Consider the following 15385-nt stretch of genomic DNA (forward strand, 5'->3'; position numbering starts at 1 on the left):
CAGACTTAGATATTTTCTCATGGCTGTTCTCACAGTACTTTTTCTTTATACCTCTGCCAGCTGACATATCAAAAGGTTTTGCAAACTGTTGCTAACCTGTGTATGTCCTTCACTGCACAATTAAATCTTTTATGAAAGGAGCAGTATTCTCTTGTTCACTCCCTGAATATTTAGTGCCTGGTTAAAGTGGACAATTAGTACAGATTTCTCTTTAATACAGATTTCTTTTCTTCTTTTAATGAATTGCCACATGAACAAGCATAACAGAGGATGTGATGAAAGATGCCTATGTGGGGTCCTGGGAGGTTTCCACTGAGGGATGTGCAGCCTGAGTACAGTATCAGATAGGGCTATGGAGGAAGGCCATATAAAACACCTTTGCCAGTATATTAAACTTCCCTGTGACTACTAATTCTGTATATAGCTTCACTGCCAAGAGTTGATAGATGAAGTTTGTTTTCATAAAAGTTGACTTTTCCCCCAAGATATGCCGTAAAATCAGGCTTTTAACATGAGAAAAACTATAAACAAAATCCTGAAGACTATTTGTTAGACTTTTGGCGTTTTTTTTTTTGGTGTTTTGTGCATGTTTTTATTCACATAGATGCAATGATAATATCTGTATTTTGTATTTGTTGTGGTCAACCTCTTTATAAACATCCATGTATGATTGCATCATTTTCCATACTAGTTATTACATAATTATATAAGTAATCTTATTTCTGGGCTAGCCTTTTCTCTTTCTTTCTTTTTAGTGGATGGTTCATTTAAATATGATGTTTCCTGTCTGTAGCAAGATTTAGGATAGATTCCTAGAAGGGGAATTACTAGGTCAAAAGGCCTGGGGACAGATTTTGGCTCCAAACCCCTGTGTCCAGTTTGTCTTCTGAAAGAGTTATTTAAATTTACAGTGCTCTTTATCTTGGATAGATGCCTCCTTTTTACCTAACCCAGATAGCTTAGAGCATCATCATGAAAGAAAAAAAAAACTTATCAGTGTTGTAATTAATTAATAGAAAATATTATGTCTTATTGTATCAAATGGTTTTTTTAAAAAATATTTAAGGTTGCTTATTTAAAAACTATTTTCCTTAATTTTTGTTAGTTTCTCTCTCTTTCCTGGAATAGCTACCCAGAGCTTTTTTTTTTTTTTCAAGTTGGTTTTTCTTTTCTTTTCTTTTCCCCTGAATATTCAACACAGAGGCAGCTCAGCTTGAGGGTGAAGCCACCTCCCAGTTTTCCCTCCCTCTTTACCCCCCTCCCTATAGTTCCTTCCACCAGGTCCAGTCAGTGGCAATCGGATGATGCAGTCTTGATAATCATTCGATTCCAGAATGGGTGGCTGCATTCCTTTCCTAAAGGCAGCAAGGACACGGTGTCCCAGAATCATGCCCCTTTTGCTGTTGTTGTCTGCCTTCATTTTTTTAGTGTGCGTCCTGGGAGGAGCCCCAGGACAGAACCCAGACAGCAGCAGGATGGACATGGTATCCATACACAGCCTCTCCGAGCTGGAGCGCCTGAAGCTGCAAGAGACTGCTTACCAAGAACTCGTGGCCAGACATTTCCTCTCTGAATTCAAGCCGGACAGAGGTGAGCTATACCCGGAGAGTGGCGTCCTTGCCTTTGGGCGAGTAGACCCCCCGGGCGGAATGGGGCAGATTGAAAGTCCAGGAGGGTAAGAGGGGGTCATTCCTGGTTTCAGAACCGGACCAATCTCCTGACGCCCCGGGAACGGAGGAAGCAGGAGTTAGATACTGTTTGTTAAATTTCAGAAAAGGTAAAAGATTAGTTGAGTTCAGTTGAAGCCTGGGGTTTTAAGGGAATGGTAAGTCCGGTAAGCCCGAGGACAGGTGAAGAAACGGGGCACACCACTTGTAGTGGGAGAATCGGGCAAAGAGGGACCAGAGCTCAAAGGGACACTCTAAAAGAGGACTGGGACAGGAAGAGACTGAGCGGTTGAGAGAGATAGAGACAGCGAGAAAGAGGCGGAGAGACACGCGCCAACCTGGGCAAAGAGCGGGCTGGCGGTGCGGGCTTGAGATTTGGCTGCGGGAGGTGCGCTCCGAGCGCAACCCAGCCCTGCTGGCTGAGGGGACCAGGTACAGGACAGGGTTTCTAGCACCCGGGAAGACCTCAGGGGTATGCGCACAGATTTGGCTGCGGGCTCTATGGGGAGGTGGGGGATGTTCGCGCTGCTAGAGGGGCGCTCCCTTAAGACTGGGAAGTGCAAGGGTAGGAGCTAGGACTGCTAGGCGCGCACCCCTGGTGCAGCCAGAACTGAGTGAAGCAAAGAGCGAGGAGACCCCTGGCAGTCACCACTGCGGGATTTGGCGCCGAGACACAGCCAGGTGTCGCCGATTCTCTCACCGCAGCAGAGGGAGCGAAGGCAAAAACGCGCGTGAGCGCTTCCGCAGTAACTTGGCGACCCTCACCCGTGGTGGCGCTGCAGGCAGAGCCCCTCCCCTCGCCTGTTGCATGATCGGAGCGCCTCTGAGCTTTTGAATTTATGTTTTAAGTGTGCTGAGCGATTACTGGTTCATAGTAAGATGCGTCTGGCGCATTAAACAGCTTAGGCAAAATTCTTGGAGCCTTGCATGTGCTAGGTGGGGCTAGTCTTGTTGTCAGATGGGGAAACTGAGGCTGGGCGAAAGCAAACACTGTTCTTGGGCTGGACAGAGCGCCACCTCCACCTCCCGTGGCTACATATCAATGCAATGTTTAATTTACTTCTCACTTATGTGAATGCATATGTCTTTTCTTTTTTCCTTCTGTAGTTCAGCCCACTGACCGTCCAAACACCCTGCAGAAGTGGTTTCAGATGCTGAGAGGCCAAGACAGGGGTAAGGGCATCTCTCTCTCTCTCTCTCTCTCTCTCTCTCTCTCTCTCTCTCTCTCTCTCTCTCTCTCTCTCAATAAAATGCAAGCTCCTCTCTGATAGTGTGCCTCTGGATACTGGAAACGGCCAATGCTTATTGCCCCCGAAGACTCTTCACTCTCCCTCCCAGAAACACCCTCCCAGGGGTTTATTTCAAGAAATGGAGGAATAGCTGCTGGTTTTTGGGGTGATCCTCTTAAACCTGCCTTAGCTTCCTGTAGACACACAACAGGCAAATCAATTTAAAGCAATCTTGCTCATTGCTTCAAGGTGGTCCTGCATTGGCAAGACATAGGCAGGGATGAATCCTTGAGCCACATCTGGTAGTTGAGTGACACCAAGTCATTTTAACCTAACCACTTCAGGGTCTCACTTCCCAGGGAGGGGCGCTGCGGGCCCCGGGGGAGTAGGGTCTATTGTGAATGATTGATTACAAGAGTGCTATAAGCCCATGCAGTTTCTCCTAATATAAGTGCTGCAGGTCTTTGAAATTTCTCATTCTTTCCCAGCTGCATCACTCAAGACCTTCGGTATCCGCCTGGAAGAAGTTCTGGTGAACGAGCTTACCCGCCGCAAGCAACGGGAACTGACAGACAACATGCAGGTTGAAGATATCAACGGTTCCACTGGACGTCGTCGTCGGGGAAACGTGGTGCAGAGAATGTTTGGACGCATGAGGCGCTTTTTCAGTCGCAGGAGGAATGAGCCTACCCTGCCCAGAGTTCACTCGCCGTGGGCGTCGAGTGAGTTCAGTCTTCGAGGTTTCAGGGAGGGGGTTTCTGTGGAAAGAGGTCAAGGCTTGTGTCCTTATGTTGTAGGGGCTGAACAGAAATAGAAAGAGTGGGCTTGTCTTAACCACAGAGAGACTGTCAAGTTCTAAATGTCACTCAGCATTTAGGAATATCCCAGTGGTTACTCCTTCTCCTCCATTTCAAGATAGCCTGGATTTTCCCACAGGGTGCCATTTCTGTGGATAGCGTTGCTGAACTGGAGAATGGAGCCCTGCTGCTGCAGATCCTGCAGCTCTCAGAGCTTTCCTTGCCGATTGGCCAGCGACTTCTGGGATCCAAAAGGAAGATGAGCCTCAACCCAATTGCTCAACAAATCCCTCAGATTGTTGAGACTTGCTGCAAATTCATTGAGAAACATGGTAAGGAAGCCTCAAATGGTTAAATCAAGGGAGGAGGCAACTAAAGAAAAAAAAAGGAAGAATGCTCTAGAAAGGGAAAGAAGTTGTGGGATGGAAGGCTTTAGTAGCATTCCCCTGATAATCCCACTGAAAATTGGGATTCAGATGCTTAGGGAGAACAAGGGAAACACAATTGGGGAACAGGGGTCATAGATACTCACCGTTTCTGGTCTTTTCTTTCAGGCTTAAGCTCTGTGGGGATTTTCACCATCGAGTACTCTCTGCGGAGGGTGATTGAGGTAAACATGTATTTACATGTTTGTTCTTTAGGTAAGAAAAGAAAGATAGAAATAAGGACTCTCTCATACACATAGTGCAGTGTCATGATTGACAGTGTGTGTGTGTGGGGGGGCGCTAAGGTCTTCTTTATAGACCCTTAGATAGTCTATGTAGCCAGCTTTCTTTACTGAAGCCTGTCACTTTTTGAAGAAATATTCAAGATCCGGCCAATGGTAGGCAAGGAAGACATTTCACATCTTCTTTTCCCTCCTTTAGCTCCGTGAGTTATTTGACAAAGGCCTGGATATTGTCCTGGATGACAGTGTGAATGTCAATGATGTGGCTGAACTCCTGAAGGAGTTTTTTCGTGAGATGAAGGACTCTCTGCTGCCTGATGAACTGTACATGTCCTTCCTCCTGACTGCGAGTGAGTTTTCCGCCCTCCATTGTTGGGGCAAGGGGTAAAAACCATGTACAAATCTGGGGAACATAGTGAGAGAACTCACGCTAGAGAATCCCCATGAATCTAGGGTAGAATGAACAACAGAATAGGAAACATAATCTTTACAGAACACACAGTCACTATTTGTTCATGAAAATAAAAGCATTAGTAAAACCGTCTCCCAGTTTTTTTGTGTCTCTTACCGTTCTCTTATAAATCTGTTCATTGGAAATTTCTCTTAAGCTTCTGGAGGTTGTTAGATGTGCCCCTTTGGGCAAAGAAGAACCTAGACTCTCTAGAGATTTAATTTTGAGGTTCAGAGGGGACTTCTTTCTTTTAGAGACCCTGATGTCGGTCAGATATTTTGCAAGAAAGCAAAAGCCTGCTGCCTGGGTTCTTTTTCCAGTCACTAGCAACCACGAAGCAGAACACTTTCTCCTTTGATATCAGGTTGCTGCCAAGGCTAGCCCTCTAAGTCAGCCCCATTTCCTTCCTCTAGCTCTGAAGCCCCAGGATCAGGTTTCTGCCCTGCAGCTTCTGGTCTACCTGATGCCACCTTGCCACAGTGATACCCTTGAACGTCTGCTGAAGGCACTGCACAAAGTCACTGAGAACTGCGAGGACTCCATTGGCCTTGATGGACAGCTGGTAAAAACAATTGTGGGGAAGGGTAGTGAAAGTAACATGGTTATAAAGTGGGTAAAGAGGGGAAATACAACAATAAAAAGATTATACATCTATTTGCATAGCATCTGGTACCCCCTCAAGTTTGATCCCACTTTTTTACCTAGGTCCCAGGTAACCGAATGACTTCCACTAACTTGGCTTTGGTGTTTGGAACTTCTCTCCTGAAGAAGGGGAAGTTGGCCCAGAGAGAATCCAGGAAGACTAAACTGGGGATTGATCACTATGTTGCATCTGTTAATGTGGTTCGCGCCATGATTGATAACTGGGACATCCTCTTCCAGGTAAGTAGGGATTTTTGAATAGACTCATTCCACACATTCTTCTATTCACAAAAAAAAAAAAGGGAGAGTTCCATGTGGATAACCAAGACTAAAATCCTCCATTTGCTCATCACAGTACCTTCAGTCCTGAATACCTAATAAAGATCAGTATAAATGAAAAGGGATATGCAATTAAGGTTACTACTTTTACCTTTAGGTGCCCCCCCATATTCAGAAGCAGGTTGCTAAGCGTGTGTGGAAGTCCAGCCCTGAAGCCCTGGATTTTATCAGACGCCGGAATCTGAGGAAGATCCAGTGAGTGTAGTTTTAATCTCTGGCTTGTTTATATTTACCCTACAGAGCTTACAGTTTCATACTATTTTGATATTAACAAACTTTGTGGCAAACCTACTAACTTCTTCCTTTTTCTCCCATGCAGGAGTGCTCGCATAAAGATGGAGGAGGATGCTTTACTTTCTGATCCTGTGGACAACTCTGCAGAAGCCCAGGCTGCTATCCTTGCTCAGAGCCAGCCCTTTGATGAAGGTCAGTTCCCTTCTAAAGGTCAGGCACTTCCCAATGGTCAGTCCCTCAAAGAAGGCAAAGCCCTTCCAGAGAGCTGGATTTGTGCTGAACCTAAGCTCCTGAAGGAACGTGAATCCTCGGAGAATGTTATGTCTGTAAACGAAGCATTAGGATTTGAATATTTCAGTGAGTGAATTGTTTTGTGGGAAGGTCAAGGTCGTGAAATCCCATAAGACCTTTCTACATTCATGGAGCACATGGGCATATCAGAGTTTGATAAAGAAGGTGATGACGAGGATGAGGAAGGGGATGGTGAGGATGGTGATAACACCCTCAATTTTGATGATCTACCTCCCCTCGAGCATATTCATAGAGACCTTGAACTTTGAAGACTTACCTTATTTTCATGTGGTTTCAGACCCCGAAGGAGCCCCAGATGTGAACTTTGGAGATGGCATGAACTATGACTTTGAAGATGACTCAGATTTTGAAGACGAGGACCACCTGGATCTTGCAGAGGTTCCCTATCTTGATGTAGTTCCAAACAACGAAGATACCGACTCAGATGCTGATGAAATGCCAGGTAATGATGAAGTCCCAGTCAATAATGGAATCCCAGATAATGTAAATGCCCCAAACAACAAACTCTGCTTTTTTTGCCTTGTACTGTATTTGAAACTCAAAACTAGGTTTTTAGTGTATTAAGCTGTTTGCAAATTATGAAGTCTAGAAAACTAAGAAGTTAACATTGTTTCTGTTTTCCAGGTTCCTCTGAGGAGCCCGCTGTGCCTGCTGGCACTGCCCGTCCCCGTGGCAAGGATGAAGGCGCTGGTAACCCCCAATGCAGACCGCCCATTGCCCCGTGTGCCCCGGGAGAAGGAGGGCAAATCTGGCACCGGCTTCTTTCCTTAGATGTTTTCCCTTCTATAAGGTGCCGGACAGGGGAAAAGGGTGGGGGTAGACCTGGAATGTCACAGGAAACAGTAGAGTATTGAAGACAAAGGACTAAAGATAAGATGATAAGATGGAGTTCCACCTGATGCTCGGGTCAGGATGGGAATTCTAAATACACTGACAGCCCCATTACTGGGGATGCTTGGTATCTTTAGCTGGTAAAAGCAGAGATATTTCTGTGTCATGCCCAGGTTCCCTGGTGCTACCTTGCCTTCTCTTTTACCCCTGATCCAGGCTTTCTCCCACTACAGCAACCCCTTCCTTTAATTGATGTTACATTTGTGGTAAACATCTGTCCCAGAGAAGCTCACAAATCTCGAGGTGCTTTCCCTCCCCACAAGGGAATTGCATGCTTTTCCTGACTTTCCTACCCTCCTCCTAAGAGCTCACTGGAAAGACCCTCAAGAGGCATGTTAGAACGTTAGGTCAGCCTACTGACAGCTGACAAACAATTAATGCTAAACTATGTCATGCCAACTCATAGCCGTGTCCCCGCAGCAACTCCACCGCCTCAGAAATTTCCCCCCTCAAATTATTTAGACCAATGGCTCGTCAAACAGCCACTCCAAAAAAATTCTGTGCAGTTTTGCTCAGGACATGCCAACGGGGAAACCTCAAGTGTAAGCCTAACTAGCTTTTCTGGGGTCAAAAGTTAGAGGAAAAAAATTAGATTTTAGTCCTGGACCTGTTTTAAAGACAGCTGGTGTTCACACCTCTGTTGTCAGCAAAACAACTAGTTAGGCACAGACACATAGTTCCAAGTAGTTAAAATCACCTGATTACAAACACTTTTCCTTATCGTCTCTGTAGATCCTCTATGCAGGACGGTACAAATTTGCGGGACTTGCTCTGGTAAAACACAGATATGGGTTATGTCTGACATCCAAATTATAACTGATATTTATGGGTAACAACAGCTAAGGTCCTTAGAATGAAGAATGTATTGTATTGAGGGATAGAAATTTATTATACAATGGGTAACAACCACAGAGCTCGAAGATTTGTGATTGTTAAAACTTCTCTGGCATTTCATCATTAATAAACATCTGTGTTGTGACAGCAGCATATTCATGGTGTACAGTGTGTTTTTTTTTTCGCTTACAATTTGGGGAGGGGTGGAGTAATTCGGGAAGCTCCAAATGAAGATCTGAAGCTGGAACTAAGACAAGAAGGATGAATAAAGGGGAGGGGTTGATAGGAAATGAAGAAGAAGAGATGACATGATATAAAAGGGAGAGGGGATGTGGAATAAAAAGGGGGCAGTGGGTGATATGAGATAAGGGGTGATGGAAATAAAGAAGAGAGCATGATGTGGGATAAAGAGAGTTAAGGAGTATAAAGAAGATATGAAATAAATGGAAGCGATGATACTGGATGAAGAGGAGGGAATGATATGGTGTAAAGGAGAAGGGTGATGGGGAATCAAAAGGAAATGGAAGTTAAAGGGGGAGAAAGGATGGTGAATAAGAAGAGGATGGTATGGGATAAGGATGGGGATGGGGAATAAAAAAGTGGGGATGACACTGAATAACTGGTGACAGGGAATAAAGAAGAGGGGATGAGAGGGCCTAATAGGGAATAATGATGGTTAACAAAGAGGAAGGGATGACTGTGGATAGAGATTAGCAAATGGCATGGGACAAAGGGGAAGATAATTGTGAATAAGAAGGAGGAGGGAAGGAAAAAAGGGGATCCTGTAAAAGAAGATGGGCTGATATGGGGGAAGGAGGAGAATGATGGGGAACAGAAAGAGGGGTGACATTGCATAGCAGAGGTGACAGAGACGACACTGACAGTAATAGAGAAGAGAGATGACGTGGCCTGATAGGGAAAGATGATGGGTGAGAAAGAGGAGGGGAGGCCATGGTATAAGTAAGGGTGATAGTGGATAAAGAAGAAGAGGTGACATGGGATGAAGGGAATACACTATAATGGGTAAAGAAGAGGGGGTGATACAGGGTGAAAAGGCAGGGGAATAGAAAATAAAGAAGATACGATGACATGGGGTGGTGGATGATAAAGAATATGGAGGAGGGGATGACAGCATAAAATGGAAGGATGATGGGGAACAAAGGGGAGGGGGCAGCAGGGTACCTTTTACCTGTGCGGTGATTCTAGATAAAGTGGAGGCTACTGTGTGGAATAAAAGGAAAAAAATAGTGGAAAAACAGAAGGGTATGACATGGGATAAAGAGAGTGATGTGGTATAAAGAAGGTGTGATAGGAAATAAAAGAAGACAAGGAATGATATAGGACAAGAGAGAAGCATGATGCATAGAAAAGACGAGATGACATGGAATACAGGAGAGTGATAGTGGTAAATGAAGAAGACAGGATGATATGGCGTAAGAAGGACGAGATGATGTAGAATAAAGTTGAGGGGATGTCAGGGATAAGAAGGAAGAGTCCAGGGAGTTATCTGGATGGTATGATATGAGATAAAAGGAGTGATGGGGAATAAAGAGGAGAGGATGATATAAGGAGAAGGGTGATGAGGTAAAAAGAGAATGAGACAAGATGTAATAATAGGAGAGAGAGAGATGTATAATAAGGAGGAGAGGGTGATATATGATAAAGTAAACTGGTAAGAGAATGAAAAAAAGATGATTTGAAGTAAAGGGTGAGACAAAAAGAATGCAAAATAAGAGGGAATAACGTGAATAAATAGAGGATATGAGAAAGAATAGAGGGAGAGTGATTTTGGAAAGCTAAGAAAGAATGACATATATTCTACAGTGACCACATATATAAATGGTTCTCAACCTGTGGGTCATGACCCTCTTGGAGTTGCATATCAAATATCCTGCAGGTCAGATATGTACATTCTGATTCATAACAGTAACAAAGTTACAGTTGTGAAGTAGCCATGAAATAATTTTAATGTCGGGGGTCACCACAACATGAGGAACTTAATAAAAAGTCGAAGCATTAGGAAAGTTGAAAACATCTGGTCTAGTGGAAAGAGGCTTGGTTGTATAGAATAACTGGGAAAATGCTGAGTTGAATATAGGGATGAAACAATTTGTTATCAAAGAGAAAAATCATACAGGGTACACATCAATAAGGATATAAAATAAAATGAGATGAAGTGAAATAATGGGAAATAAAGTGGGAAAAAGTGAATTTCTCTGATTGAATGAAGAGACCTCTCAAAGAGTTAAATTACCCCCAACATCCCTTTAACTCCTTCTCAAAACCATGACCTCTTATTCTTTAAGTATTACTCTTATACACACACACTGTTGGGCTTATTTTGGTCTTATGTATTTATTTTAATAGAGGTTTATAGACAGCATCCATATAACAGGGCCTCTATAATAATATCATTGTAATAATTGTAGTGGCAGTTAACACATATGGAATTATTCCAAAGTATCGGGTATCATTACAAATGTTATGTACATTATTTAACTTAACAATCACACCATTTCTCAGAGATACATGTTCTTGCCATCCTTATAAAACAGAAATAAAAAGAAGGTTAAATACTCTGCCCAAATACATAGCTCATCGGAAGACACTTAGCCTGTAGACAAGTAGCCATTTTCTTTAAATCTTATTGTAAAGATCAGTTCACACTTTGTTGATATTCCAAGTCCTGTTCGTAGCCTGAGTGGCATGACAGACACTGCCCCATATACTTTGACTTCTCTGATCTGTAGATTTGAGCATTCCAACCACTCCTAGTCACTTAACATCTCTAGTCACATCTAGACTTCTAATGAGCTGAGCTCCAGTCCTATTGAGACCCAATTCTGCCAACAATGCTTGAGTCTCCCAACATAATGCTCTCAGTGTGCAATTAGGCACATGGGGTCCCAGTGTCCCCTCTTTCACTTATTTCCTATCTAATCAGGACCTGGGGGTAAATGAATTTAGCCCTGAGTGTATCATTATCTCATGGTCCTCCCAATGCCATATCTGTAATCTTTAGCATCAGATTTAGGTTTCTCCAAACAGGAGACTGTACCAGTCTCATCTTGAACTTTGTGGGAGGAAGGGACAGTGCCTGAGGTATTGGCATGCCCACCAGTCAGAAGGACCCCTTTCAGAGTGTGTTAACCCTCCACCATAGAGTGGTATACATTCTTATTTCCTAAAGGATGCTGAAGCCATTTGAACTCCTTTTCCTCAAGTGTATAAATCGCTATCGTAGTGCAATTATTGTGCTGTCCTTCTCCTATCTCCACTCCTGGACACCCTAGCTTATGGGGTTCCCTATGTATGTGCTTGTGTGAATATTTCCCTATCAAAGGCATTTACTTGGTCAGGCATCTCCCATTCCTAGTAACTGGGTTTTTTTAGTAACTATGTTTTTAATTTTTCATCACTGTACCAAGTGTTGACCTCTGTTAATTTGGCATTATGTGATAGACCACCCCTTCCTTATCCCCCTGGGGAGATGTAACATATATGTCTACTCACCCCTGAAAGGGATATCATGAACCAAAGTAGAGATTGTACCAATGTGCAATTTGTTGAACAGAGTTTTTTGTTGTTGTTGTTGTGGTTAGAAAAGGGAATATGTGTGAGGGGTTACTTTTAGGGAACAGGGATAACTTAAAGGCAGCTACATTACTAAAAACTTCACCTCACCACAATACAGGTGACAATGAAGTCCTAGAACTCTCTGTACAGCTTGCAAGCATCTCAACATTGCTAATATCTCTTTCCTTCCTTGGTTTGGCTGTTTAGTGTCTCCACCCCAGTAACTTTACTGTTTTGATCCTGTTGGGTAGTGGTAGTGGGGATGTTAGGAGGAAGTAAAAAAATATTCTAAGTTTGGGGAAGGGGAAACATGACCAAAGTATATTGTATGGGAAAAATAAATATAAAAATAATCTAAGTTTTTGTTCTCCTGGGCATGAAACCTTTTGTTTAACTTGAGGCCCATGAGCATCCTCTCCCTGGAGTAAATGTTTCAATTTGGAGGGAATGTTACAACTTGGAGGAAAATGCCCTATAACAGCTGGATGGAATAATTTATTCAGTATTTCTCTTCTCACTATTTTTCAATCTCTACCAATTAGATATCTGTTCCCACAACTTCAAAGAGATAATTGTGGAAGAGGTAACTACCAACAACCTATTATTATATTCAATAAAACATTTCATTTTTTAATTAAACACTTTTTATTTTGAGATAATTGTAGATGAACTTTCAGTTTAAGACTCAATACTGATGGGCAGGATAAATGTCTCAGAGGTTAAGAGCACTTGGTGCTCTTCCAGAGGACCAGGGACCAATTCCCAGCATCCACGTGGTGGCTCACACCATCTGCAACTCCAGGTCCAGGGGACCTGATGCCCTCTTCTGATCTCTTCAGGTGTCAGGCATGCATGGAATGTATATAAACACACATGCATACATACATTTAAGCACAATACTTATATACATGACATAACTAAATCCTTTACATAAGAGTCAGTGCTGAGACTGGGGATTATATATGCTGTACTACCAGCACTCAGGATGTAGTGGAGCTGGGGTGGGGGATCAAGAGTTCAAGGCTGCTCTTGCTCTCTTGTTCTCTCTTGCTCTTACCCTCTTCCCCTTTGTCCCTCTCTCCCATTCCCTCCACCCTCCAAGTGCCTCATGGCCTGCCTCTACTCTCCTCTATTTCACTACTTCTCTACTCTCCCTGCCTTTCTCTATTTCTACCACCCTCTTAACTCCCATCCCCATGCTCTGAATAAACTCTATTCTATACTTTAAAAAAAAAGAGTTCAAGGGTATCTTAACATACATAGCAGGATACTTTCTCAAAAACCAAGTGGGAGAAAATAACCAATGCAAAGATGTCCTGTGTACTTTCTACTAACTTTTCCCAGCAGTAACATTTTGCAAGCCTAAAGTATAGCGTCATAGCTAGGGTACGTAAATTGATAGAGCGCAGATACAATAAAGGTTCACCACTACCTGCATCACCTCTGCTGCCCTTTACAAGAAAAGAAATAAGCCTGCTTTCATTTCAGCTCTCCTCTCTTCTTAACTCCTGGTTACTAATTCTGTTTTACGGTATTAATTTTGTATTTTCAAGAATGATAAGTGGAATCCTACACATGTCACCTTAGGGTTTGAAGTTTTTCATTCAGTACAATATTCGTGAGAGACATCCAGGTTATTGTATGCAACAATACTTTGTCTCTTTTTACTGCTGAATAGTACTTCACCCACCTGTTGAAGAGCATTTTGTTGTTTTCAGTTTTTGTAATATTATAAGCCGGTCCCTATAGACAATTAAAACTTTGATGGCTATTCTTGTTATAAAATTGATTACATGAGAATAGAAGAACACCAGCTTTGATTTAATTGCCTTCATCGGATTAGCCTGTGGGCATTCAGGTGTGTGTGTGTGTGTGTGTGTGTGTGTGTGTGTGTGTGTGTGTGTGTGTGTGTGATTTTCTCAATAGTTGATTGATGTGGAAGGGCCTAACCCTTTGTAGGTCATACTATCACAAAGCAGATAGACCTGGGCTGTAGGTGAGCAAATCAGAATGAAACAGGAAACAAACACTGCTACATGGTTTCTGCTTCAGTTTCTGCCTCCAGGTTCTTGCTTTGAGCTCCTCCACTGACTTCCTCGATGAGGGTCTATAACCTGTAAGCTGAAATAAACCCTTCCTCCCCTTTCCCCTTAAGTTACTTTTGGTAATGTTTATCAAAGCAACAGAAAACTATTGACGACATACAGTGATTTTCAGCAGATAATTTGTTTTCATTCCATTGGAATCAATGACGAGTTGTACAGTAGTATGTTCTAGATAATTGCCTGTTAAGATCTATCAATAGCCAGTTAACTGTTTTTCAGAGCTAATACATGACTTTATGTATCCCCAATAGCAACATATGAGTGATAGAATTGCTCTGCATAGTTTTGGTATTTGATGTTACTCTTTTATTTTACCCACTCTGAAAATTGTGCAGTGATAAATTATTTTGGTTTTAATATATTTATCTTTACTTGATACCTAATGATTCTGCATATTATTCTGTGTGTTTATGCACTGTCTATAAACTCTCCAGAGAAATGTTTGTTCATATTGATATTTTTCCAGCAATACTTGCTGATAGAGTGTAGTTCATAAAATTTCTTTGTGCATTTGAAAAAAATTAGTTGAGTCTTTAACTTTGCTCTATTGCCCTAGGCCTGTTGCTCTACCAAGCACACATTGTGCTGCCCATTGTAGCTTTAGACTATATTTTGACATTGATCAACGTGAGCTCTCTGACTTTACTCTTCAGTATTGCCTTGGTCATTTCACTGTTGATTTACACTAAAAATAAATAAGTGTATACATTGCACTTATACATGCTCTTAATTTCTAATGCTATTATAAATGGGTTGCACTTTCTAGAAATTTCAACTGTTCATTTATATGATATATAGGAAAGCAGTGAGCTGTTGTAAGGTGATGTTCTATTCTGCATATTTGAAATACTAGCTGTTTGTTGGTGAACAAAACAGTTGGGATCTTGCTTGGCTTGCTTGAGATGGCACTGAATGAGTAGAGAACGTTGAGAAGAATTGGTAGTATTTACAGACCAGGCAGTCCTCTTATGTATAGGTGTTGGGGGGCTCATGCCAGCTAGTGTATGCTGTCTGGTTGATGACTAAGTGTCTGAGAGATCTCAGAGATCTAGGTTAGTTCAGACTGCTAATCTTCCTATGCTTTTGCCCTCCTCCTCAACTTTTTCCTAAATCAAACACAGGGGTCCCCAACTTCAGTCCATTGGTTGGGTGTAAGTGTCTGCTTCTGTCTTGGTCAGCTGCTTGCTGGGACTCTTGGAGAAGAGCCATGCCAGGTTCCTGTCTGTAAGCATACCACAGCACGAGTAATAGTATCAGGCCTTGGAGCCTCCCCTTGAAATAGATTCCAACATGGACTCGTCAACTGGACCTCTCTTCCCTCAGATTCTTCTCCTTTTTTGTCCCTGCCATTCTTTCACATAGGAACAATTATAGGTCAGAGTTTTTAACTATGGGATGGCAACCCCAATCCTTCCACTTGATGCACAGTCTTTCTATTGAAGGTGGACTCTACAAGTTCCCTCTTCCCATTGTTGGGAATTTTATCTAAAGTTCCCTCCCTTAGAGTCCTGAGAATCTCTCACCTCCCATGTCTCTGGTACATTCTGTTGGGTCTCCCCACCTCCTAACTCCTAGGAGGAAATGCCTATTTCCATTTATTCTGCTGGCCTTTGGGGCTTCACTCCTGTTCCTCTCAATGCC

The 15385-nt window shown here is 42.7% G+C and overlaps 1 protein-coding gene across 1 annotated transcript; it reads left to right on the plus strand.

The window, feature by feature from the left end:
- Positions 1–1315: 1315 nt before the first annotated feature.
- On the plus strand, positions 1316–8218 carry Arhgap36 (Rho GTPase activating protein 36). The gene is given in 14 exon segments (XM_032889779.1): positions 1316–1590; positions 2775–2840; positions 3385–3592; positions 3594–3618; positions 3833–4025; positions 4248–4303; positions 4560–4710; positions 5225–5373; positions 5517–5693; positions 5890–5987; positions 6112–6218; positions 6616–6780; positions 6963–7032; positions 7034–8218. Coding segments are annotated over 14 exon segments (1797 nt in total). The 5' UTR covers positions 1316–1334; the 3' UTR covers positions 7110–8218.
- Positions 8219–15385: the final 7167 nt, after the last annotated feature.

The sequence above is a fragment of the Rattus rattus genome, chromosome X, assembly GCF_011064425.1.
Source record: "Rattus rattus isolate New Zealand chromosome X, Rrattus_CSIRO_v1, whole genome shotgun sequence".
In the NCBI taxonomy this organism is placed as follows: Eukaryota; Metazoa; Chordata; class Mammalia; order Rodentia; family Muridae; genus Rattus; species Rattus rattus.